At 34.3% G+C, this 27,724-nt stretch overlaps 1 protein-coding gene across 8 annotated transcripts in view; it reads right to left on the reverse strand.

Moving 5' to 3' along the window:
• The window catches only part of STK31 (serine/threonine kinase 31), a 147,740-nt gene that overhangs the window by 24,050 nt on the left and 95,966 nt on the right, over positions 1-27,724 (reverse strand). For 7 of the 8 annotated variants that reach the window (XM_077121577.1, XM_077121602.1, XM_077121585.1 and 4 more), the window contains 7 exons: positions 23,430-23,510; positions 21,667-21,792; positions 19,991-20,116; positions 19,737-19,823; positions 18,895-19,044; positions 16,526-16,648; positions 12,054-12,122 (listed from right to left, as the gene is read on the reverse strand). In XM_077121577.1, coding sequence (XP_076977692.1) covers positions 12,054-12,122; positions 16,526-16,648; positions 18,895-19,044; positions 19,737-19,823; positions 19,991-20,116; positions 21,667-21,792; positions 23,430-23,510 — 762 coding nt within the window. The remainder of the gene's footprint in view (positions 1-12,053; positions 12,123-16,525; positions 16,649-18,894; positions 19,045-19,736; positions 19,824-19,990; positions 20,117-21,666; positions 21,793-23,429; positions 23,511-27,724) is intronic. The other variant, XM_077121618.1, reaches the window with a different exon arrangement.

Raw genomic sequence — 27,724 nt, forward strand, 5'->3', positions numbered from 1 at the left:
GTCTTCAAGTTTACTGACTCGTTTTTTCTGTGAGCTCCAACTGCTGTTGAAAACCTCTTAAGACTTTTTCATTTCTATTATTGTGATCTTCAAGTCTAGAATTTCTGTCTGGTTCCTTTTAAAAATTTGTATCTATTTATTGATATTCTCATATTATTCATTGTTTTTCTTATATTCTTTAGTTATTTCTCTGTGTTTGCCCTTATATCCTAAAGAATACTAAGGATCATTTTTAGAAAGTCTTTGTCCAGTATGTTCAAAGTCTGGTTGTCTTCATTTATGGTTTCTGGATTTTTATTTTGTCTCTTTGAATGGGCCATCATTTCCTGTTTCTTTATCTTATAACCCATTATTGCACACCACATATTTTAATATTTTAAAGTGTTAACTCTGGGATTTAGTCCGAGTTCTTGGTTCCTTAAAGTTATATCCAGCTAGTGATTGGCAGAGATTTCCTTGAGTCCCAGCAGCTAACAAACCAAAAGAAAAAAACACTTTTCACAGTCTGCTGCTTTGCTACGTTTGGTTGATAGTCTCCTTCAGAGTTTAACCCTTCTATCAAGATAAGCCCAAGGCAAATGAGAAATAGAGGAAATAGAGAAATCTACCAAGATGATTATATGATTTTTTCCCTTTAATCTGATGTTATTAATTTTATTACTTTAAATATTAAATTGCCACTGCCTTTCTGGGGAAAACCCTAATTACTCATGGAATATTACATGTTTATACATTGATACATTCAATTTGCTAATATTTATTTAGAATTTTTACATCTATTTCATGAATAACAATGACCAGTACTTTTCAATTCTCATAAAACCATAATCTGGTTTATCAAGATTATAACCATCTGGGTCAGAATTTTTCTTTGTGTGAACATTCTGAGACTCCATTTCTTTGGTGATTACAGGTCTACGCAGGCTTTTGCTTTCTTTTCCAGACACACTGATTACAGTTATATTTTTCTAAATTTATACTGGGTCCAAGTTTTCTAATTTATGAGCCCATTATTACTCATATTTTCTTAGGATCCTGTTACCCTTTCATGCATCTGTAGTTTTAGACCCCTTTTTATTTTTAATGTTTATTTAAATCTTTTATTTTCTTTTTGACTAGTCTTAACAGTGGTTTGTCTCTCAAAATATTTTTTTTCAGTCCGCTCTATTATTTCAGATTTGCACTGCACTGATTTCTCTCACCTTAATCTTCTTTCACTTTGTAGGTATATTTTTGTTGATTTCTCAATTTATCAAGACAATCTGCTCATTGATTTTCAGTCATCCTTTTTTACTAATATTAGCTCTAAATTTTTTTTTATTTACTATGTTCACTGAAGCCTATTAAGTTTAAAATGCAAAATTTTTAACTTTCCAGTCTCTGCCACTTTGAAAGGATTATGTACCCTGGAAAAGCCATGTTTTAATCCTGATCCATCTTGTGGAGGCAGCCATTTCTTCTAATCCCTAATCAGTACTGCAGGTGGTAGCCTGATTAGATTATCTCCACAGAGATGTGATTCATCTATTGTGAGTATTAACCTCTGATTAGAGGGAGCTGTGACTCCACCCATTCCAAGTGGGTCTTGATTAGTTTACTGGAATCCTTTAAAAGAGGAAATATTTTGGAGAAAGCTAGAGAGCCACAAGATCCACAAGAACCACGAGTCACCATGTTTGCTACCTGCCTTTCCAGTTGAGAGAGAAACCCTGAACTTCATTGGGCTTCTTGAGCCAAGGTATCCCGAGATGCCTATGCCAGTTTGAAAAGATTTATATACCCTAGAAAAACCATGTTTTAAATCTAACCAATCTTGTGAGAGCAACAGTTTCTTCTAATCCCTCTTGAGCACAATAGGATGGGAACTTGATTAGGTTATCTCCATATAGATGTGACTCAGTCAAATGTGGGTATTAAATTTGATTAGAGGAGACATGTCTCCACCCATTCTATGTGGGTCCTGATTAGTTTACTGGAATCCTATAAAAGAGAAAATATTTTGGAGAGAGTTCCTTTTGAGAACAAGAAGAGAGCCACATAACCAAGACAGAATGATGAGAGAACCAAAGAGTCCACCAGCCAGTGACCTTTGGAGATGAAGAAGGTGAATGTCCCTGGAGAGCTTCATGAAGCAATAGGCCTGGAGAGCAAGCTAGTAGATGTTGCCATGTTCACCACATGCCTTCCCAGCTGAGAGAGAAACCCTAAACTTCATCAGCCTTTCTTGAGTGAAGGTAACCTCTTGTTGGTGCCTTAATTTGAAAATTTTTAATTGGGGCATTTCCTTGGCCTTCAAACTGTACACCTGCAACTTATTGAATTCCCCTTTTTAAAAGCCATTCTGTTTCTGGTATACTGCATTCTAGCAACCAGCAAACTAGAACAATGCCTTAACTTGGACATTTTTATAGACTTGCTTTAATTGGGCCATTTTCATGGCTGTAGAACTGAAACTTGCAGCTTAATAAATTCCCCCTTTTAAAAGCTGTTCTGTTCCTGGTATATCACATTCTGGCCGCTAGTAAACCAGAACACAGTCCAACACAAGTGCCATAAGGACACATCAAATAATTAAAATAGTTTCAGATAAATACTTTACAACCAAAAGAACTTCTATGAAAAAACTACTAAAAGATATACTTTAAGAAGGAAACTGAACCTAGAGCAAAGGATTAAGATGCAAGAAGTCATAGGGAATATATATAAGCTGACGGCATTTGAGTACATCTAAATAAGTACTGACTGTATAAAACTATAATACTAATGATTAATTTGATGCATTAAAAAACATACAGGAACTAAAACAATGGATAAGTCAACATACCAGACAGGAGGGAAATAATTGTCATTAAGGACTACTGAAGTCCTTGTCTTATCTGAGGAAGTAGATATTTATTCAATCTAGATTGTAGGTTCAGTGTCCTTTTTAAAAATGTAAGAATAAACAGTTAAGCGTGTTCACCAATTCTTCAATGTACTACCCTGCATTTTTCAGCCTCCCTTGTGATTAGCTTTGAGTCAAATATCCAGTTCTAGCTAAGAACTATTAGATTAAGTAATACATCACTCTGGAGACAAGTCGGTTTAAGAGCTACCATGCCACCTCCATTTCTCTTTTCCCTTGCTTTAACAACCTTGATGGTCATAAGCCCTATAACTACAAGTTGGAGGGCTGATGTTCAACTCCTATCAGACTGAAAGAAAAAAGGCTTTTATTGTATTATATCACTAAGATTTCAGTTGTCTTTTACTGAGGCAGCCACTGTTAATTATCTTGAGTAATATACTAAGAAAATTAAAATGGAATGTTTAACTTTCAACCAGTAAATACAGAGGAAAATGGAACAAAAAAAAATGCAAACCAACTGATATTAAAGCCATATAAAAAAGAAGAAAAATAATGATGCATAGAGAGTAGAAAATATACAATAATCCCCAAAATTATAAGTGAATTAAATTCAACAATTAAGACAAACTGGATTTTAAAAATCTAGATATATCCTATTTATGAGAAATATATCTAAGTGGATTAAGTGAAAATAAGGAAATAGAAAAAACACACTATGCAAACATGGACTAAAAGAGATATAGTACAGCTATATTAACAACAGCTAGCCAAACATTAATGCAAAAAAAAGCATTACTAGAAATGAAGATCATCATAAAAAGTTAAAGAAACAATTCATCCAGAAGTTACAATAATTCTGAAGTTTAATGTACTTAACAGTAAAAACTAATGAAGCAAGGAAACAATGACAAGAAAATGACCAACCTGTATTTATGGTGGAAGTTTATAGCACATATCTCTCAGCATTTCAGTAAGCAAATAAAAAATAAGGATATCAAAGATTTTCAACACTATAATTAGCAAGCTCCATCTAATAGGCATACCCAGAATTCTGCACTCAATATTCTTTTCAAGTATACAAGAAATGTTTCCAAAAAACTGACCATATCCTAGACTACAAAGTAGGTCTCAAAAATTTCAAAAAGAATGACATAATGCATAATGTTCTCTGACCACAATCTGACAAAATTAGAACTCAGTAACAAGAAGCAAGACAAAAATAAAACAAAAGTGATACATTTCAACATTTTAAAAATGCCCTTCTAAGTAATACATGGATCAAAGAAACAATCAAAATTTTAACACTTTGAACTGACTGACAGTAAAAAATACTATTATTAAAACTTGTCAGATGTGAATAACTCAGTACTTAGAAAAAATCTAGCCAAAAATGTATATATTAAAAAAGAAACCGGAAAATTAGTAATATAAACATTTGACTAACTAGGAAATAATTTTTTTAAAAAGCTTAAGAACAGGGCAGTGCAACGGTGACTCAGCAGGCAGAATTCTCGCCTGCCATGCCAGAGACCCAGGTTTGATTCCCAGTGCCTCACCATGCAAAAAAAAAAAAAGCTTAAGAACAGAAACCAGCGAAACAACACAGTAAAACACTAAAGACTAACATAACCAAAAACTAACTATTTGAGAATATCAATAAAATAAACACATTAAGATAAAAGTCAAAGAAAGTACATCATTTTTGGTCAGAATTTGAAAACCTTAATCAGATGTATAATTTCCTCAGAAAAGAATTTACCAAATCTGACACAAAACAAACAGAAAACCTGATGGCCTATTCTTAGAGTTTTGACAAATTCTTCCAATGAAGCATAAGAAAGCTACCCAACTATATTTTTAAAGACCAGTATAACTTCGTATAAACATACCAAAACCAACATGAGAAAGTTAAATTGTAAGCTAATCTCACTAATGAGAACAGAGGTAAAATCCTAAATGTTAAAACTGAATCCAGACATGTATTTAAAATGTAATGAACTTGTAATGAACAGGATGGGAATTCCTATTAATGCTTCCCCACAATAACAGAATAAAAGGAAAACCATACTACATTCTAAAAAGAGATGCCAAGGAAAGCACAGAATGAAGGAAGGAAGAAAGAAATGTATTTGATAAAATTTAACATGCACTCATGATTTTAAAACTCCTAGGAAACTAAAAAGAGAAAGGAACTTTATTAATCACATAAATAAATTTTAAACCACCCAACCTACAACAAAAATCATAGTTGATGGTAAAACACTGGACATGTTCTTTTAAAAATTAATAAGAGGCACCAGGTAGCCTGTTCAGCTCCTTTCCGGTCAGGTCTGTAGCTCCGAATCCCTGGTAGTGGACCCTGGTGCAGGCCCATGGGGGCCAGAAGATGCCACTGCCCCACTGCAATACTCAGACCCTCCAGCCCAGCTCCCATAGGCAGACTGCAAAGAACCGGGTTTTGTTTCAGGGTGCCTTGTGGGAGCTCTACCCTTCTCTGAGAGGGGCAGTACAGAAGGAGAAACGGGCACACAGTTTCTGCCAGCCCAGGCTCAGGAGTTTGTGGCATTCAAGGATATGGCTGTGTTCTTCAGCCAGGATGAGTGGGGGTACCTGGTCCCTGCCCAGAAAGCCTTGTACTGAGAAGTGATATTAGAGAACTAAAGCAACCTGGTGTCACTGGGAATTCCATTTTCCAAACCAAAGATTATCTCCCAGTTAAAACAGAAGGAAGATCCCTGGATGGTGGAAAAAGTTTCTTAAAGCACATGTCTAGTTCTTCCTTTAGTAAACATCAGAGAATCCATACTAGAGAGAAGCTCTATAAACGTAAGGAATGCAGAAAAGCTTTCAGCCAAAGTTCATCCATAGCTCACCATTTGAGACTTCATACTGGAGAGAAACATTACATATGAAGGGAATATGGAAAAGGCTTCAGTTTCAGCACATCTCTTATTAGAATCAGAAAATGCATACTGGAGAGAGGCCCTATAAATACAGTGTATGTGGAAAAACATTTAAAGGTTGTTCATCCCTTAATAATCCCAGAGGATTCATACAGGAGAAAAGCCCTTAAAGTGTAATGAATGTGGAATAACCTTTGGTTGGTGCTCCTCTCTTATTCAGCATCATAGAATGCATACTGGAGAGAAACCATAAGAATGGAGTCAATGTGGAAAACATTTACTTCAATATCATGGCTAAGTAGACATCATAGAATTCATACTGGATTCTTTAGTTGAAAATCTTTAGTCGTAATGACTGTAGAAAAGTATTAGGTTACCACTTAGCCCTTATTATACATCAGAATACATACTGGTGAGAAACCTTATGTATGTAAAGAATGTGGGAAAGACTTTAGCCAAAGTTCAGCTCTTATACAGCATCAAAGAATTCACCCTGGAGAGAAACCCTACAAATGTAATGAATGTGGAAAAGCTTTCCCCTGGATTTCATGGCTTAATATACATCACAGAATTCACACTGGAAAGAAGCCATATAACTATAAAGAATGTGGAAAAGCCTTCAGTCCTCACTCAGCAGTTAATAAACATCAGAAAATTCATAGTGCAGAGAAACTATAAATGTAATGACTGTGAAAAGGCCTTCAACCAAAGCTCAGCTCTAATTCAACATCAGAGAACTCATACTAGAGAGAAACCATTTAATAGCAAAATATGTGGGAAAGCTTTCAAAGTTCATCCCTTATGACTCATATGAGAATTCATACAGGAGAAAAGCCTTATAAATGTAAAGAATATGGGAATGCTTTTAGTCAGAGCTCATCCCTCACTATTCATCAGAGGACTCATACTGGAGAGGAACTCTATAAATAGAATGCATGTAGAAAACCCTTTCAACTGAAGTTCATTTCATATTGAGTATCAATTCCTCCTGGCAAGAAAGTAATGAAGTGTAATCAATTTTGGGGAAAACATCAAAATAGTGACCTCATCAAACAAAAGACTTAATGAGACAAGATAGCCTTGGTATTATTTAGAAGCTTGTATAACAACTTTTAATATAAATCCTAAGGGTAAACTGATATATTCTTTATTCACTGTAACACTGAAATTTTGTTAGATCAAAGGGACAGTATTCATTTGTTTTCTCTCCAATGATATATAATAACCACCAGCTCATATAAGCTTCATTGGGTATCATGCAATTTATTGAAAACTAAAGCCATAATATCTGGACTTCAGATATTGGAATCTATTTTTATAAACTTTAAGTGTTATGCAAACCATTTGTACTTAAGAGATTGGAGAGAAAACTGTATGCAAATGACTTGTAGCTACCTCACTGTCACTGATTTTTTTTCATAGTCAAAAGCATATTCTGTACTTGGTTGTTAAAACATTTGCATTGTTTCTTTTCTGCTCTCTAAGAAATTCACTGGAAATGAAAGTGATTCTATGTTGTGTGTATTAATAATTCATTTGTTTGCTGATTACTGAGTATTATTCTGTGGTATAGATGTATCTTTGTTTAATCATTCACACACTGAAGGATGTCTAAGTCTTTCTAGTTTTTTAGCTGTTGTGAATAAAGCTGTTATAGATTAAAAAATTAATTATAAGACAAATTGTTGGCATTGTTTCCATTCAAAAATACTCTAGAGGTTCTAACCAGTAAAATAAGAAAAGAAAAAATAAATTTTAAAAAGGACTGAAAGGGAGTAGTGCAATAGTGACTCAGTGGCAGAATTCTCGCCCATCATGCTGGAGATCCAGGTTCGATTCCTGGAGCGTGCCCATGCCAAAAGCTACAAACAATTACGAAACGCAATTGTTAAAAATGTCAATTATAAAAGCAACAAAAATATAAAATATCTTGAAATAAAATTATTAAAAAATGTATAAAAGATTTTTAAAAATAACATTATAAAATTTTATTGAATGACATACCATATTTCATTGAATTTAATTCAATTTTAAACACTAAAGAAATTAAAATACTGCCAATTAAATTATAACTAAATGATAAAAAGCCTTTGGTTGTGAGATACATCCTAATTTCAGAGATACAAAATTCTTTTAAAAATAATAAAACCTATCCTAGAATCAATGCAATAAATTGAAAATCTAAAGTCTCAAATAAATGGAGAGGTATTATTTTCCCAACCACCAAAAATACAGTGTATACTTAAGATAGCAATCCTCCCTCAAATTAACCTTTAAATTCAACATAATTCTAAATAAAGTCTCAACAATGTTTTTCACAGAACTGAACAAGTTGGTGTCAAAATTCATATGGAAGAATACAGTGCCAAGTACAGTCAAGACAATAATGAAGAAAAATACAAGGGAAGAAAGTCAATGTCTTTTATAAAGATAAAATATTTAAAATAGTGTAGCAATAACACAAGGATCAATCAAAATTCATTTGAATGGTTAGAATGTAAAACAAACCCTTGAGTATATGGAACGTGGTATAAAGCACAAGAACTGGCATTATTAATGAGTGGCACATGATTATTCAACAAATGGTGCTGGATCACCAATCCACATTTAAAAGTTAAAATTAGACTCTTATTTCATATCATATGCAAAAATGAATTCTAGAGGGCTTAAAGATAAAGGGTTTTGAAACATGAGGGGAGCAAATCAAAGAAATTGTAGATGAAGAACATTTATTAGAAATAATATGACAAAAAAGATGCATTCACTTTTCATTCAACAAATAATTAAGCATGCACTATGGTCCAGGTACTACTGTAGAAACTAAGGAGACAGTGATGCATCATACAAAATCCCTGCTCTCACTGAGCTTACAGACCAAATATAATAGCCTCAAATTTTTAAAAACTTAATTAAACAGTTTGCTTTTAAAGGGACTGGTGCATATACAGACTTTTCTGGAAAGACTAAGACACTAGAAAAAACAGTGATGTTTGTGGAGAAGGGGAACTGAAGGACACACTGGCAAGGATGTGCTTCCTCCTGTAACTTCTGAATTTTGTATCATACCAGTGACACCTACTTGAAGGAATTAATCTTAATACAAAATACAGGTTTGTACGACAGTGGAACATGTTATCCTGTACTTAACCACAGGTTGGAAGCCCTCTGTTAGGGATATTATTGAAGGAATTCTTCTGAGAGAGAGGGGCTAGTAAATTAATTATCCTCTAACAACTCTTTCAATTACATGTTTCCATGAATTTATATCCCTTTCCAATTGTGGTATGGTTCCTGTGATGTCCAGAATACAGTGTCCTAACTTGTTTGATAATGATGCATGATCATAAAATGAAGGTAAAAATAACCCTATTCCCAGCACTAATGGCTGCCTGTGCTGGTTTGAAATTATGTATGTACCCTAGAAAAGCCATGTTTTAATCCTAATTCCATTTTGTAAAGGCAGCCGTTTCTTCTAATCCCTATTCAGCATTGCATGTTTAAAACTGTAATTAGATCATCTCCCCGGCGATGTGATTTAATCAAGAGTGGTTGTTAAAATGGATTAGGTGGAGGCAGTGTATCTACCCATTTGGGTGGATCTTGATTAGTTTCTGAAGTTCTATAAAAGCATTTTGGAGAATGAGGGAGATTCTGAGAGAGCAGAATGACATACCACAAGAAGCAGAGAGTCCATTAGCCAGTGACCTCTGGAAATGAAATAGGAAAATGCCTCCCAGGGAGCTTCATGAAACCGGAAGCCAGGAGAAAAAGCTAGCAGATGATGCCAGGTTCGCCATGTGCCCTTCCAGCCGAGAGAGAAACACTGACTGTGTACATCATGTGCCTTCTCACTTGAGAGAGAAACCCTGAACATCATTGGCCTTCTTGAACCAAGGTATCTTTCCCTGGATACCTTTGATTGGACATTTCTATAGACTTGTTTTATTTGGACATTTTCTCGGCCTCAGAGCTGTAAACTAGTAACTTACTAAATTCCCCTTTTTAAAAGCCATTCTGATTCTGGTATATTGTATTCCAGCAGCTAGCAAACTAGAACACTGCCTCAGGTCACAGAGGATTTTTGTAATTTGATGACCATGAGTAGCCTTCCACACTAAACAAGAACTGTGTATTTATTCATCTTCATTTTATGTACACATAGCAGAGTGCCTAGCAAACTGTTGGTAAGTACCCTCTGTGGGAGGCAGACTCGTAAAATGGTTCCTAATAATCCCCACCTTCTGGTATTCAAAATATCTGTAATCCTTTCTTGAATGTGGACTGGACCTAATGAATTGCTTCTAACAAACAGAATACAGCAAAGGTAACATTCTGCCATTTCCATGACTTGGTTATAAAAGATAGTGATTTCTAACTACCTAGCAAATTCTATTACCTTTTCAGTTTATATACTCTAATAAAACAACTGCCAAGTTGGAAATAAAGCAAAGAACTGAGGGCAACCCCTGCCAACAACCAGCAAGGATCTGAGGCCCTCAAATCAATAACTCACACGGGACTGAATTCTGCAAACAATCACGTAAGCTTGGAAGCAGATCCTTTTCCACTTAAGTACTGAGATGACTAAAACTCAACTAAACCTTGATTCTGCCTATAAGGGAACTTGAATTAGAGGACCCAAATAAGCAATGCCCAGTTCCTGATCCACAAAGCCGTGAGGTAATAAATGTGTGCTGTTTTAAGCCACTAAATTCAGGGTATTTTGTTATAGGGTAATTCTTCTATTAAACCTGAAAGATCAGGGATTCCAAGTGTTCATTTTGAGTGGAGGTGTAACCTCTGATTAGGAGAAACCAGGCAGCACCCTTCACAATCAGTTTGGAAATCTCCCAAGCCAAGCATCCCAGATCATCAAATTCAAATCCTCCCTTCTATCCAGACCACACCTCAGTTTTGCCAAACTTTCTGCCACTTCAAAACAAGGTTGGCCCTCTGTCCAATTTGAATCTTTAGAGTTCATATTTTTACCAGTCTCAAAGTAATCTAGGCTTTCTCTATTAAGTTTCTCCCAATTCTTCCAAATAAAAAGCCATTCCAACATGTTTGGCATTTGCAAACACAGCAGCCCCCACTCCTCTGATATCAAAATCTGTTTGAGTTTGCTAAGGCTGTTGGAATGCAAAATACCAGACTTATAAAGAGGATTTATTCAGTTACAAATTTACAGTTCCTCAGAGGAAAAGCAGCTAAGTTTCATTTGGGTTTCTCTTTCACATGTGAAGACACACAGCAATGTCTGCTGGGCTTCCCTCCCGGCTTCTGGGTTCAAACAGATTTCCCTGGGGAGATTCTTTCTGCATCTTCAAACATCAGGGTCTGAGTCAGCTCTGAGTAGACTTGTGCTAGGCTGGCAGAGTTCCTTCTCTCTCTTTTGACTCCACCTTTTAAGCCTTCAGCTAATTAAATTAAATGTCACTCACTGCAGAAGGCACACACCCCTTAGCTAATCCCAGATGTAATGAGCCACAGATGAATTTCACATGCTGATGATTTAAGTCCACAGCAACAGAACAACTGGGCACCATCAGCTGGTCAAGCTGAAATTTGAACCTAACTACTACATCTTCTCTCTGCAGAACTAAAAATCAGCTTTCTCCACAGTAGTCTTTTAATATCCTATTTATAGATATTGGCTGTTTACTCTTTTACATCCCTAAATTATTAATTTCTTCAGTGCTACAACTCTGTCTTATCTATCCCTGTATCTTCACTACCTGCTTCAATTCCTGGTACCAAATAGGTACTCAAAATCTCAAAATATGTTGGCTATATACATATATAAATGACAAAGCAATGTGAATGGCACAGATGAATGACAAAGAAAAGATACAGCTAGGTAATTAGAGAAAACTAAGTTATTGTAAAACCAGGCATCACATTAATTTTAATATGATTTTTTTTTTTTTACATGGGCAGGCTCTAGGAATCGAACCCAGGTCTCCAGCACAGCTGGTGAGAATTCTGCCACTGAGCAACTAGTGCACCACCCAATACAATATGATTTTTGAACATATATTTAAGAATATTTTTCCTTAGTTATTACTTAGATTATTTATATAATGTGTGGGATGAACACACTATCTAGCACTATTTAATTCTTCTGGCAGCGGTGTAAATACACTACTTAAATTTTTTTCTATGTCTCTTTATTGTGAATGCTACCTTGGATTTCTACAAAACTGAGAAGGTATTTTCAATCAAATATTTAAGAGTTTACATTACTGCTGCACACTATTCCACATATTTCAAAAGCCAGTAAAATGAAAAAAAGGATCACATACCAGATGATATTGATCCATTTCTGGGATCCCATCTTCATTTGTCTCAAATTTCTGCTTTTGAACAGAAAGCTGTAAAATAAAATTAGAATGAATAAATTCCCAGTCTAACAAAATACTGGTATTATAGGAAGGAGATTCAAATAAGAAACTCTTCAGATCTCTATGAGTAGAGAACCACTCATGTAAAAAAAAAAAAAAAAGTACATTAGTTCTTGTATAACATAAAGACATCTGTGATAGTCTGAAGTTGTATGTACCCCAAAAAAGGTCATGTTCTTTTCAGCCATTCCTGTGGGTACAGACCTATTAATGGGTATGACCTTTGCTTAGGTTATTTCAACTGAGATGTAACCTACCTCATTAAAGGTGGTTCTTAATCATCTTACTAAAGTCCTTTTTATAAGAGAATAAAAGCCACAATAAAAGCTAAGAGATAAAATTCAGAGAAGCACCCAGAGAAACTGAGACGAAGCCACTGAAGGTAGAAGCTGGAAGCAATGAAACCCAGGAAAGAAGGACAAGCAGACATCACCATGTGCCTGGCTATCAGACAGAGGAGCTCAGGCTTGCTCTTTATGCCTAAATTTGGACAGTTTTCATGGCCTAGGAACTGTAAGCTTTTAAGTTAATAAATCCCCATTGTAAATGTCAGCCATTTCTCATATATCACATTTCATCAGCTTTAGTAAACCAAAATAAATTCATAACAACTCCTTGTTCACAAGCAGCCAAATGGTTTCTGGGGCTCCTAAAGTATCAACCAGAGTTGATGCCTGTACTTATAATAAAATGTATTAAAACTTAGTAGCCTATATCATGTTGGCTTCAACATTACTCATAAAATAGGTACAAAGAAAATAAATGAGGAAAGTTTGTTCCCAGCCAAATAACTAAACTGTGGTCAACAAATATATGCCAAACTTTTAAAAAACTATCAAATATGGAGAATTTCTTACATTCACAAAAGATATTCTGAATCCCATGTTCAAGTCAACCAATGACCACTTCTGCCCTATGCAGAAACCCATCCCTGTTACATTTGAAACAAATCCTATACACCTCATAATTTCATCTGTAAATATTTTAGTATGTATCTTAAAATTTGACACAATATCATTAGCACAAGTAAAATTTTAATGTCTTTAATATCATATATCCAGCATCTGAATTTCCAATAGTTTTTTTATACTTTATTTGAATCTGGATCGAAATAAATTCCACACATTGTAATTAAAAAGTGAATAAAAGGATTTTCAGTCCCTTTAGAGTTCCTCCTCTCTACGTATAACTATAAAACCTAGAAGTAGCACAAAACACAAAGGAGATGTTAAACAAGGTAGGCAAACTGGTTAGCGATCCCAGGAATGGAAAAAGAATACTCTTAAGAAAAGTATCTTAAGATTCTCCTCCCTTCCCCAATCAAAAAGGAAGGCAAACTAAATCTGGTGTTTTCTGACCCCCAAAATAGCAAAAGAAAGTGGCCCAGGTAATTCATCCTTCTCTGAATTTAACAGGTGTGCTAACAACAACATCAGGTGTGCTCGAAAAAACACCAACAGAAATCAATTAGAAGTCTTGTCTAATTGATTATTAGCTCTATACTAAGGATCTATAAGTTTCACTCAATAAGTTCAATTTTCAGGAACTTAAAACTTCCAGATGGTTCCTATAAGCCCTAAAACCCAGCGGCACCAGTCTCTCCAAGAACATCAACTAGTTACATTCCCCTACTCCATAATGTTGACACCTCTTTTCAACATCCAGAAGTTAAAACAGCCATTGCCCAAATATCCCTGAAGACTGGGAGAAGGATCAAATGAAATGGAGGAGTTGTAACAATGTTTTTAGTATTTAACAAATGATTTTGATTTCTGACTCACTATACTGACATTTCTTGTTAGTTTCTAGTGTATGAGAATAGCTAGAAGGAAATACCTGAAATTGTGGAACTGTAACCCATACCATACTTTGATACTATGTTTTTTAAAAAAAACTCAGATTCAACAGCAGATGTGAAAAGACAAAAGAAAGGATCGGCTACCTTGATGACGAGACAATTAAAATTATCCAGTGTGAGAGGCCAAAAGAAAACAAAAAAGAACAAAAATAAAACAGAGCCTGAGGGACCTGTGGGAAACTATCAAGCAGACCAACACATGCCTAATTGGAGTCCCTGAAGAAGAAGAGAGAAAGAAAAGGGCAGGAAAAAGTATTTGAGGGAATAACAGCTAAAAATTCCCCAAATCTGATGAAAGACATGAAGATTCACATCCAGGAAACTCAATAAACTACAAGCATGATAGACTCTCAGAGATCTGTAACAAGACACTTACAGCAAAATTGTCAAAATCCAAAGACAAAGAGGAGATTTTGAAAGCAGCAAGAGAGAAACAATGTGTCACAAACAAGGGATCTCCAAAAAGATTATTAGTGGATTTCTTTTCAGAAACCATGGAGGCCAGTAGGCAATAGGATGACATATTTAAGGTTCTTAAACAAAAAACTGTCACCCAGAATTCTAGACACAATTCTATATTTCAAAAATGAAAGAGAAATTAAGACATTTACAGATAAACAAAAGCTAAAAGAGTTCATTACCAGAAGACCTGCCATACAAGAAATGCTAAAGGGAGTCCTTCAGGCTGAAATAAAAGGACACTAGATAGTAACTCAAAATATAAGAGAAATAAAGAACACTGGTAAAAGTAAATACGTAAGTAAATATAAAATCCTGTAATATCAGTCTTTTGGCTTTTAACTGCCCCCCCCATATGACTTAACAGGAAATATGTAAATAACATTTAAAATCTATGTTTACAGGAATACAATACATGAATATGTATCTTAATCACTAACAATATAAAGGGGGAAGGAAGGAGAGGAATAGGAGCAGAGAATTTGTATACCACTGATACTAGGGTTAGTATAAGTCAAACTAAGTTGTTACTAATTTAAGCTATTAATTGTTATTGCAAAAGTAACCATTTAAAAAAATAACTTCAAAATATATAAAGAAAATGAAAGAAAAAGGAAATCCGAATGGTACACTACAAAAAAGTAAATACATAAAGCCAGTAATGAAGTAACTGAAGAACAAAAAGCATACAAGACATGCAGGAAATAGCTAAATTAGCAGAAATAAATCCTTCTTTAAAGAACTTATTCAATTTAACAACAAAGAGATAAACAACCCAATTAAAAAATAGGCAAAGGTGTCGCATACATTCTTCCAAAGAAAGACAAATGATCAATAAGCACATGAAATGATACTCAACATCAATTAGCCATTCGAAAAACGTACAATGACATACAATTTCACACCCATCAGACAGCTATTAAAAAAGAAAACTAAAATAACAAATGTTTGCGAGGATGAGGAGAAATTGGAACTCTTGAATATTGTTGGTGGAATGTAAAATGGTGCGGTCATTACGTAAAACAGTTTGGCAACTTCTTAGAAAGTTAAGCATAGAATGACACAGAAGAACTCAGATATTTATACACCAGTGTTCACTGCAGCATTATATACAATAATAAAAGACGGAAGCAACCCAAGTGTCCATCAAAGGATGAATGGATAAACAAAATGTAGTATGCATAGGCAGTGAAATATCATTAAGCAGTACAGAGAAGTGAAGCATCGGAACATTCTACAACAGGGATGAACTTTGAAGACATCATGCTGAGTAAAATAAGCCAGAGACGAAAGGACAAATATATGATTTCTCTTATATGAAATATTTAGAATAAGCAAATTCACAGAGATAGAAAGCAGAAAGGGGAGAACTGGGGCATTATTGCTAAATGAATATGAGTTTTGGTTTGGGATGGTGAAAATAGTCCAGAAATAGGTAAGTGGTGAAAATTATACATTACTGACAATATACTTAATGTCAAAGAATTATCCACTTAAAGTGGTTAAAATGATTTTTAAATTTCTATGTTTTACAATAAAAAATAAATAAACAAATAAGCAAGTAAACAGACAGATTTGGCCCACGGCCATATCTGTGAAACTATCCCACATAGTCACCAATATTTGGTATTATCAATTTGGCCAATCTGATGAATAAAATAGAATCTCACTGTGGTTTTAATTTATTCTCCCTAATTACAAATAAGGTTAATCAGCTATTCATATTTGTATTGCCCGTTCATATTTCTTCTATAAAATGCTTGTTCCATTTTGCCCATTTTTCTATTGAGCTGCTGTCTGTCTTTGTTTTCATGTGCTTTGAGTTCATAACATATTCTGGATAATGAATATTTTGTTCATTATATATGTGGTTCATATCTTCTTAAAAAAAAAAAAAAAGAAAGAAAACCCAACTTAACAGAAACCCGTATTTCCTCCTAGAAATATACCACAGCATTTTATACAGAGTAACAAGGAGAACCATTACCAAAAAATCAACAATTTACATATTGAAATATGTACATTTGACTGATCTATTTTAATAAAAATAACCTACCCATAATAAAAGGCAGCCATAAGCATACAAGTCTGAACTTGGAGAAGCAGGTTTTCCCATTCTCAATTCAGGTGATATCAAACTCAAGTCACCAACCATCATGCTCACTGAGGCTCGCTGATTCTACAAAAACAGTATGCTAAATATTTTAGAGGTAACATAGTTGAGATGGCTTTCTGTGAAGTATTCTGCATTCAATCAAAACAAAAAAAAACATCTCATTTTCTCTTACTTTCAAATACTTTTAGCTAAAATTCTGCTATTCTAAAATGCCCTTAAATAATCTCACAAAATTAGTACAGAGGTTTGTGTTATATTCACACTGTAGGCTCAGGTACACTGAAGACTATCCTTGAGTCTTTGATTTAACAATTGGAAGTGGTGTACTAGTTAGTTTTTTAAAGAAACCTAAGGGCAAACAGCAATACCATTGTCTAATTCTGAATAATAAAATTTCTAAATTTTAAATAATAAAAAGAACTGAAATTCTGCAAAGTACTTCACTTCTTTATTGACACCTTTCTGAGTATACCACCTCTAATGTGTCAAGGATGATTAGTGACAAGAACATGAATCCTGGATTCAGAAAGATCCTGATTATAATTGCCACTCTCCCATTTATTTGCTGGCTGAGCTTAGGCTTTAACAGCTTGAGTCTAAATTAATTCGTAGAATAGAAATAATGTATCTACCTTACAGAGTTTTTGTAAAAATAAAGGTAATTAGCACAATGCCTAGCACATAGCAGTATCAGTAACTGTTGATTATCTTTTCTCCACCTTGATTCTTGCTTTTCAAAGTGTGGTCCAAAGACCAGCAGCATGGGCTTCACCTGAGAGCTTCCTAGAAATGCAGAATCTCCATCCCAGAAATGCTGAATAAAAATTTAGCATTTTAACAAGATCCCTAAGTGCTTTAAATGCACTTTAAAGTTTGAAAAGCAAAGATCTTCACTATAGACTACTTTTCAACTTTCTCTTTCTTTGTTAATTCTTCAATCTGAAAGTAGTGTGACAAATGGAACAAAAGGTGAGTCTATCAGTATTTCAGAGAACTCATTTTAATTGAAAAGTAAAACAATTTGGGGATGAAAAACAGCTGAAAACTCAGCAGAGGTAGAATAATTCTTGGATCCATAATAACTTAAGTTGTGCAAATGATATGGCCAAAAGGTAAATTAACCAGGATCCCTAAAATTTGAGGCCCTTTTAAAACTCCTATTTTAGTTATATTGCTTAGGATGTCCCCTTAATTTTCAGATAAATTAATGTGATAAAATAAATATTACAGCAAATCTACTTCATATAAATCCTGCATGATCCAGTATTTGATTAGTTTTACTATTTACTATTTTGATTTTTTCATCTTTCCAGACTGCCATAATGAAAACCATGTGATTACATATACACCAGTGGCATTACCTATGGCTCACAGCAGACCAAGGTATAAAATATCATGACATAAATTACTGAAACAGGAATTGCTCAGACAAGAACATGTGTTAGCCAGGATGTGGAGAAACTGAAACACTTACAACATTTTTAGTGGGAATGTAAAATAGTGCAGCAGCTTTGCAAAAGCAGTTTGGCAGTTCCTCAAAAAGTGAAACATAGAATTAACATATGATCCAACAATTCCACTGGTAAGTAATATATCCAAGAGAACTGAAAATTTATGTCCACACAAAAACCTGCACATGAATGTTCATGGCTGTATTATTCAGTATTATTCATAATAACCAAAAAGTGGAAATAGCCCAAATGTCCATCAACTAATGAATAAAGAAAGTGTGATATATCTATACAATTAAATTAGTCAGTGTGATATTTATTAAAAATCACAATATTAAAAAAGAAATCAGAACATGCTCTTCATCTGATCTTTGCTATCTCTACAAACTGACAGTTTTGAGGTAATACAGCACCAAATTAACAGCCATTTTAGTTGAACCAGCACTTACACTAAATGGAAAAGTCGAAGGGTCCCAGTACAAGAAGGGGCTTTTAAGAGTGCCCATTATTAATTAAAAAAAAAAACAGCAAATTTCTAAATTCAACCCATTGTGGGGAGCACCAGCAGAGAAAGGTTAGGAAATAACTACCTATATTTACTTGCGTATTTCCCATGATGATGATTAATTTTGTCAATGCCAATGAATATGCCAGGCTGCTCCTCAGTTAAAAAAAAAAAAACAATGCACAAATTTAGAAATTCTTGTTCCAGCATCTAGCTGACACCAAATAATTGCTTATACCACATGACACACCTTAACTGAAGGCAAAGAGCCTATAATATACCTATTATCATATATAAGTACCTAAAATAATAAATGAAGTCTAGAATCTATTCTTAAAATCACAATATTTTACCACAGATTTGGTGAAGTCAAAATCTCCAACAATTCCTTGTTCACGGTTTAAAGCAAACACATTGTTTTGATGAAGCGATCCATGAATAATGTCAGCCTTATGTAATGTATGCAGGCCCTGGGCAACACCTTTCATGACCTTTAAAGTCTCCTATAAATCAGTACACACAAAAGAAAACAGGAAATAGGCAAATCATTTTAGTACCTGAACTTTCTCTATAATTAAAAGACTGTCCCAAAAGTGAATTAAGCTTCCTCCACAAATAAGCCTTTAATAAGAAAATGAATTCAAGGCCATATGAAGCCCTGATTATGTAACTGATGCCATCTTATTTATATTCTACAGTTTCTAAAGACTTAAACTGAAAAATAATGGCCATGTAAATGAACTAGAAAAGAGAGTGAAGTAATGTTACTAATTAGGAAGAATCAAAGGATCCTTTGTTTTTACTACTAATTTTAAATTTACCATGATAAAAATTAAAGTTGTCACTTAAACACTTATAACACCAGGTACTATACTAGGTACTATACTAGGCAATATACAAACAGCACAGCTTAACAGTTATAAGCATGGCCTCTGGAACCAGAGAAATCTAAGTTTAAGTTTCACTCAACTCTGCCTTGGGCTAAGGAACCCTGTGCAACTCTTAATGCTCCCTAACCTTCATTATTCTCACCTGCAAAATGGAATAACTCATTTCACAGAGTTGGTTTGGCAATTAAATATAATAATGCAAGTCAAAAATATTTTAAAGTTTATAGCATGTATAGTTTGCTCACAATACTATTAAGCCTTATCTTCTGATTTTATACATCCATGAAAATAGTATTTCTACTTACTTCTGAAGTTAAAGGCATACTGGCTTGAACAGCACTCAGGTTTGCCCTAGGATAGTATGGGACCATCAGATAAGCCATAGGATCAGACTAGGAAGTAAAACAGATCAATACAGAATGTAACTCAAAGTGAATAATTATTTTAGTGTATTTTGATTCTACAAGATACTTTCTGCTTAGTTGCTGCTCTAAAACTTGGAACTAAAACATATTCTAAATAAAATGTTTTCTGCAAGTGATTAGCATAAGAACATTACCTTGCATAAAAATAAGAATATCAAAGGTAGTAATCCAGACTCTTCTCTAGCTTCCCTCCAAGCTGTGTGATAAGCAGCTGCTCTGTGAATCACTCTTGCTTCTGTATCAACATCCACAGAATAGCCCTTGTACCAAAAGAAGAGGCACAGGTAATTCCAAGTTAAAAAAAATCTCAGTCTAATTACACATCATTACAACGTAAACATAATAAATGATTTTTATATACACTAAATTATTTCTAATTTTATTTTTAAATCTTATAAGTACCTCTTCTATCTGGTTTTGAATGCTCAAATTTTGAAAGGAAATGATTCTAGAAAGTGTAGCCACTCAGGCTAAAATTAATTATCTCATTTCCAAGATTAACAGCTTCTCAGTTGAATGAAGAGAAGAAATTAAGTAGTTAAAGACTGTTAGCAAAGAGCTGAGATTACAAAGAGAAATGTGAGAAAAGCAAGAAATTTAAAAAGCTACCGGGTGTTGATGACAGCACAACAATATGAGTGTAATTAACTGAGCTGAATTATATAGTGAATGTGATTAAAAGGGGAAATTTTAGGTCATATATGTGTTACTAGAATAAAATTTAAAAGATAAAACATGGGACTGTACAGCATGGTGTAAAAAAACAAAAGCCTATCCCTGAAATTCTTGACCCTGACTGCACATTAGAATCATTTAGGAAGCCTGAAAATGTCCTGATGCCCAAGACCCATTCTCAGAAATTCTGTTTTGGTCTGGGGTGGAGCCCCAGCACTGGTATTTTCTAAATGGCTATATATCATGTTGTATGCAGGCAGGATCAAGATACAGTGTCCTAACCTATAATTCATGGAGCAAATCTAGCATGCCTCCAATCTCTTCTTTGTAATCCCTTTGTCTGAATTAAAGTTATCTGGTGGAAGAGGGTGGGAATGGAAAAGAAAGTTAAATGAAACCTACAGAGATTTCCTGGGCATCTCTTCCCTGAGCCTCTCAGTATCAAATTATGTCTCTCTGTTGCCTGATTCCATGCTTAAAGAGGACACTTTTAGGGAAGAGTGACTTTTAAGTTGGCATGGGGAACTCAAGGCACCCATGGGGCTAGGAAGACAACACAACTGGGGCTGTGTAGGACTATGATAAACTGTAGCCCACAGGCCACCAGCTGGCTCTCACCTAACACGGGCATGCAGTTATTCAAGCCCACTGTCCCCAGACAAGTTAATCTTATAAAAAACGCCAAAAATACCATTTTACTTGAATTTCACAAAAAAAATCTGTGAATTGTACACATGAAAGTGGTTAAAACAGGAAATTTTGTAAAAAAAAATTTTTTTAAGTCATACCAACAGACAAATAAACAAGCCAACCTTATAATAATTGTACATATATTAAAAACCCATTTTTGTTTTAAAAAGAGAAGTTCAAAAAGATAAAGTTCAGAGAGAGAAAAAGCTATTGGATAGAATAAGTTTACCCTAAAAGAGAAAGCAAATATATATTCTATTAAAGACATATTATTTAGGCAAATGAGAGAGGCTTTAAACGCAAAATTAGTTCTAGCATCCAAACTGGACAATCATTATAACAGGCAACTCATATACTTTAGCAAACAAAAGCAAGTTTTCCTGAAAAGTAACAGCACCACTCTATACTTTTGAATCTCCGACAAGTCAAAAGAACTTAAACTGACCTTTAAAAGAATCATCTGCCCATTAACCTCAGAACACACCAGAGGACGCTTGCTGCTAAGTTCCTTCATAGGCTCAGCATCAAGAAGATCCCGCTCCAAGCTCATAGTAAGAAGACCACCAGAGTTCTAGGCACAAGTTTTTGTTACAGTTGAAGAATCCAAACAATTCCAGAATTTGTTATATTATCAACATAATTAATTACATTCTATCAGGTGAACTGGACATCATCAACCCTACTGGAGAAACCAATAAAATAATAATGTTTACCATTTTGTATTTTTTCTAGTTCCAGGCTCTTGAACTCTTCCCAGCGAAAGTGTAATCACCAATTATTTAATCACTGCTACAGTTCTAGAACAGAGTCTAGAGATGGCTGAGACTAACCAGACATGCTTCCAAGGAACCCTGAAATTTACCTGAAAAACCACACGCGTTTCCTAAAGAGCATTAAAATGATGACAGATAAAGAGGTGGGGTAGAGGGGAATGAGAAATATAAAAATTATGACTACCATGAAGTAATTTTAAATACCTCTGCCTCTGCTTTAAGTGGGGTCCTCAAAAAATGAAAATAAATGTCTTTCATATATCTTAATTCTATTAGATATTACTACTATCTGTTTAAGGGCATATTTTTCTTTCACTAAAACCCAGTACTAAACTTTTTAAATCAAGCTAAGTTTTACCATGGGGTAGTTTTAACAAAAATGGTTGCAAGATTATTTTTTAAGTGTTGCCAGCATATCTAAGCAATCAACAGTATATAACCACCAACAGAATGATTCCTAAGCATACATCACAGTTAGACATTTTAAAGTCATTAAAGACCATAAATCATAATTCAAACCTTTCGTAATCTACCACAATAAAGTAGATTGGCATATTAAAAAATTGTTTTTGAGTCCTATATGGAACTATATGTTCAAACACACATAGAGATGACAGTCTCTAAAGCCAGAATGAGGCAATTTCCAAGGAAAAACCTGCATTATCTTAAAGTTTACTCTTGAAAGACTTGGCAGTAATTAGTTAATATAAGGAACTTTAATCTTACATATTTATGAGAATAAACTTACATGTCAACATGAATATCCCTTTCTGTATTATATTTAAGCTGTTATAGTAGATTTAATGATAATCTTAAAGAATACCTTATCCATTACCCCATCTCTAGCAGGCAATATAAGACATAGACCTAACAGATTGTTCCCTAAGAGCCAGAATTCACCAATCCTGCTCCATACTGTTCCTCTAATACCCTGATCTCCCAGCCTTTGAAACCTGCCAGTTCCCTAGAAAAACATACCTACCTCAACATCTCTACCTTTACCAACTTCTCTAGAATTTTCTCGCAGCCTGCTTCAAACTCATAAGATATATTTTGCTTGAATTCCTCACGGCTAGCACTATGCTAGTCTAATTCTTTTATCCTAATTGTTGGCATAGCAATTTAAAATGCTTTGTTTAATATGTCAAAATAAATTTATTTATTTATAAATAAATAAGCACCTATTATTCAAGAAAGTGGCCATGCTTATATACTGAATGGGGATTAGGGAAGGAGGAAAACATGTAAGTCAATATAATAAAGATATGCACTATGCCACTATTAAAGACAGTCTTAAGAAAAAGTTCTAATTATACTCATCAGGAAGATTTTTATAGAAAGCATACTATAAATTTAATACTGACACAAAATTTTAACATTACCATTTTTCAACACGCTATGCAGAGGAATAACTTTCAGTGAAACCACAACTTACCATGAATTTATGTAATCCTATTTCAGGATGAAGCAGAGGCAGCTCAGGGAACCACTTCTGTACCAACCTGTTCAGCTTCTCCTAAGTTAAAAACATATATATTTTATTGCACATCAAAATACATTCAATTATGAGAGGAAAAAATAACATATAGACACCTGCCTTTAAACCTACTCAATGGTTTGGTTTAAAAAATACCAAATGAAAACAAGTCACTATAGATCTAAAATTACTATTTCAGTAACAAAAGAAAAACTTAACTTCCAATTTTAGCTTTGAATACAAATATTATCACAAAATCTTGCCTAAAACTCTCTTACAAACTAAAATGAAAAAGTGTGATAATACATGCCAATTTGAATACTAAAACTGTCATTATTTCTCAAATATTAAGAACACAATGATATTTTACTGGCTGTTGTTTCATTTAGGAAAAAATAAATCAAAAAATCTTCTGACAATAATAAATATGTAGCTCTATAAAAGTTATTTTGAAACAAATGTGAAAACTGAGGATCCTTGCAAAAGAAAAATCATTTATTACATGTTTACTAAGTAAAACTTCCAGGTACTTGTAAAGTAACCGAGTAAAAAGTATTTTACCAAGATTCATATGGTATTTTACCAAGATTCATACGATTCATAGTAGAATTTGCTAAATAAATCATAACACCTAAACTTCATATTTTCATAGTATTTTTATTTTCAAAGTACTTTTTGGGGATTTTTTTTATTTTTATTAATAAAACCAATCAACATACAATATGAACATTCTTTATTTTTTCATCATATAGCTGTATATTCATCATCAGGATCATTTCTGAGAACATCTGCATCACTTCAGAAAAAGAAAGAAAAAAAACAGGAAAAAATGTATACACACCATACCCCTTACGCCTCCCTTTCATTGATCACTAGCATTTCAATCTACTAAATTTATTTTAACATTTGTTCCTCTGTTATTTATTTTTCATTCATATGTTTTACTCATCTGTCTGTAAGGTATGTAAAAGAAGCATCAGACACAAGGTTTTCACAATCACACAGTCACACCGAGAAAGCCATATCATTACACAATCATCTTCAAGAAACATGGCTACTAGAACACAGCTCTACACTTTCAGGCAGTTCCCTCTAGCCTCTCTGTTATGCATTAACTAAAAAGGTAGTATCTATTTAATGCAAAAGAATAACCTCCAGGATAACCTTCCAACTCTGGAATCTCTCATCCTCTGACACTTTATTTTGCCTCATTTCGCTCTTCCCCCTTTAGGTCGAGAAGATTTTTCTCAATCTCTTGGTGCTGAGTCCCAGCTCATTCTAGGATTTCTGTCCCACGTTACCAGGAAGGTCCACACCCCTGGGAGTATGTCCCATGTAGAGCGGGGGAGGGTAGTGAGTTTGCTTGTTATGTTGGCTGAGAGAGAGAGAGGACATACCTGAGCAACAAAAGAGGTTCTCTTGGGGGTGACTCTTAGGCCTAATTTTAAGTAGGCTTAGCCTATCCTTTGCAGGGTTAAGTTTCATATGAATAAATCCCAAGATTGGGTGCTCAGTCTATTGTTTTGGTTGTCCCCACTTGCTTGTGAGAATATCAAGAATTCTCCTCTTGGGGAAGTTGAATTTTCCCCATTTCTCACCATTCCCCCAAGGGGACTTTGCAAATACTTTTTTATTCACTGTTCAAATCCTTCTGGGATTTATGGAGGCATCACTCTGGACAAACCTACAAAATCTCATGCCCTACTCAAGGTTCCATGTACTTATGGTGTTCAATTAAGCTGTCCACATAAATTATATTAGGAAATGCACTAGATCAAAATATAAATTTTGTACCAAATAAATATTTTTTTGCCTTAGTCTCACACATAAGTTAAAGTTTTAAAATATGAATTACCATCTATTTTCAACACCCTGCATCATTGACATTCCTTTGTTTTTCCTTATGCAAAACATTTTTAAATGTGTACATTTAGTCACTATCAATATACACTCTAGGCATTCCTAGATTATACCATCTCAGTCTTTATCGTATATCTTTCCTTCTGATTTCATTTGTGCCCCAGGCCTCCTCCCTCTAACGTTCTCACATTCAGCTTCATTCAGTGTTCTAACATTATTGTATTACAGTTAGGTAGTATTGTGCTATCCATTTCTGAATTTTTACAATCAGTCCCACTGCATAATCTGTATTCCTTCAGTTCCAATTACTCTGTATCTACCCAATTTCTAACTCCTGATGACCTCTGTTCTTAACTGAAATTCTCCAAGTTCATTCATTAATATTAGTTCATATCAGTGAGACCACATAGTATTTGTCCTTTTGTTTCTGGCTAATTTCACTCAGCATAGTATCTTTAAGGTCCATTCATGTTGTTACATACTTCATAACTCTATTCTGTCTTACAACTGTGTAATATTTCATCGTATGTATATACCACAGCTTGTTTAGCAACTCATCTGTTGATGGACATTTGGGCTGTTTCTATCTCTTGGCAATTGTAAATAATGCTGCTATTAACATTAGTGTGCAAATGTCCATTTGTGTCTTTGCCTTCGTGTCCTCTGAGTAAATACCTAGCAATGATATTACCGGGTCATATGACAATTCTATACTTAGCTTTCTGAGGAACCATCAAACTGCCTTCCACAGCAGTTGTACCATTTGACATTTCCACGAACAGTGGATAAGTGTGCCTCTTTTTCCACATTCTCTCCAGCACTTGTCGTTTTCTGTTTTATTGATAATGGCCATTTTGGTGGGTGTTAGATGATATCTCATTGTGGTTTTGATTTGCATTTCCCTAACAGTCAGGGAAGTTGAGCATCTTCTCATGTGCCTTTTGGCCATTTGTTATTTCCTCTTCTGAGAAGTGTCTGTTCAAGTCTGTTGCCCATTTTATAATTGGGTTGTCTTTTTGTTGTTGAGGTGAACAATCTCTCTATATATTCTGGATACCAGACCTTTATCTGATATATCATTTCCAAATATTGTCTCACATTGTGTAGGCTGTCTTTTTACTTTCTTGATGAAGTTCTTTGATGCACAAAAGTGTTTAATTTTGAGGAGTTCCCATTTATTTATTTATTCAATGCTCATGCTTTGGGTATAAGGTCTAGGAAGCCACCTCTTATTATAAGATTTATAAGATATTTCCCTATATTTTCTTCTAACAGTTTTATGGTCTTAGATCTAATGCTTAAGTCTTTGATCCATTTTGAATTAATTTTTGTATAGGGTGTGAGATATGGATCTTCGTTCATTCTTTTGCATGTGGATATCCAGTTCTCTGGGTACCATTTATTGAAGAGACTATTCTGTCCCAGGTGAGCTGGCTTGACTGCCTTATCAAAGATCAACTGTCCATAGATGAGAGGGTCTATATCTGAACACTCTACTTGTTTTCATGTTCTCAATTTCATTTATTTCTGCTCTAATCTTCATTATTTCTTTCCTTTTGCTTGCTTTGGGGTTAGTTTGCTGTTCTTTCTCTAGTTCTTCCAAGTGCACAGTTAATTTCTCAATTTTTGCTCTTTCTTCTTTTTTGATATATGCATTTAGGGCAATAAATTTCCCTCTTAACACTGCCTTTGCTGCATCCCATAAATTTTGACATGTTGTGCTTTCATTTTCATTTGCCTCATGATATTTACTGATTTCTCTTGTAATTTCTTCCTCAACCCACTGGTTGTGTAAGACTGTTGCTGAGTCTCCATATATTTGTGAATTTTCTGGCCCTCTGCCTATTATTGATTTCCAACTTCATTCCTCTATGATCTCAGACAGTGTTTTGTATGATTTCAATCTTTTTAAATTTATTGAGACTTGCTTTGTGACCAAGCATACAATCTATCCTTGAGAATGATCCATGACCACTTGAGAACAAGGTGTATCCTGCTGCTGTGGGGTGTAATGTTCTATGAATGTCTGTTAAGTCTAACTCATTTATTGTGTTATTCAAATTCTCTGTTTCTTTATTGATCCTCTGTCTAGATGTTCTGTCCTTTGATGAAAGTGGGGAATTGAAGTCTCCAATTATTATGGTAGATGTGTTTTTTTCTCTTTTCAGTGTTTTTAGTGTTTGCCTCATGTATTTTGGAGCATTCTGGCTCAGTGCATAAATATTTATGATTGTTATATCTTTGTGTTGAATTGTTCCTTTTATTAATACGTATTGTACTTTTTTGTTTCTTTTAACTGTTTTACATTTGAAGTCTAATTTGTTGGATATTATTATAGCTGCTCCTGCTTGTTTCTGATTATTTGCATGGAATATCTTTTCCCAACCTTTCAC

Source organism: Tamandua tetradactyla, chromosome 1 (assembly GCF_023851605.1).
Source record: "Tamandua tetradactyla isolate mTamTet1 chromosome 1, mTamTet1.pri, whole genome shotgun sequence".
NCBI lineage: Eukaryota > Metazoa > Chordata > Mammalia > Pilosa > Myrmecophagidae > Tamandua > Tamandua tetradactyla.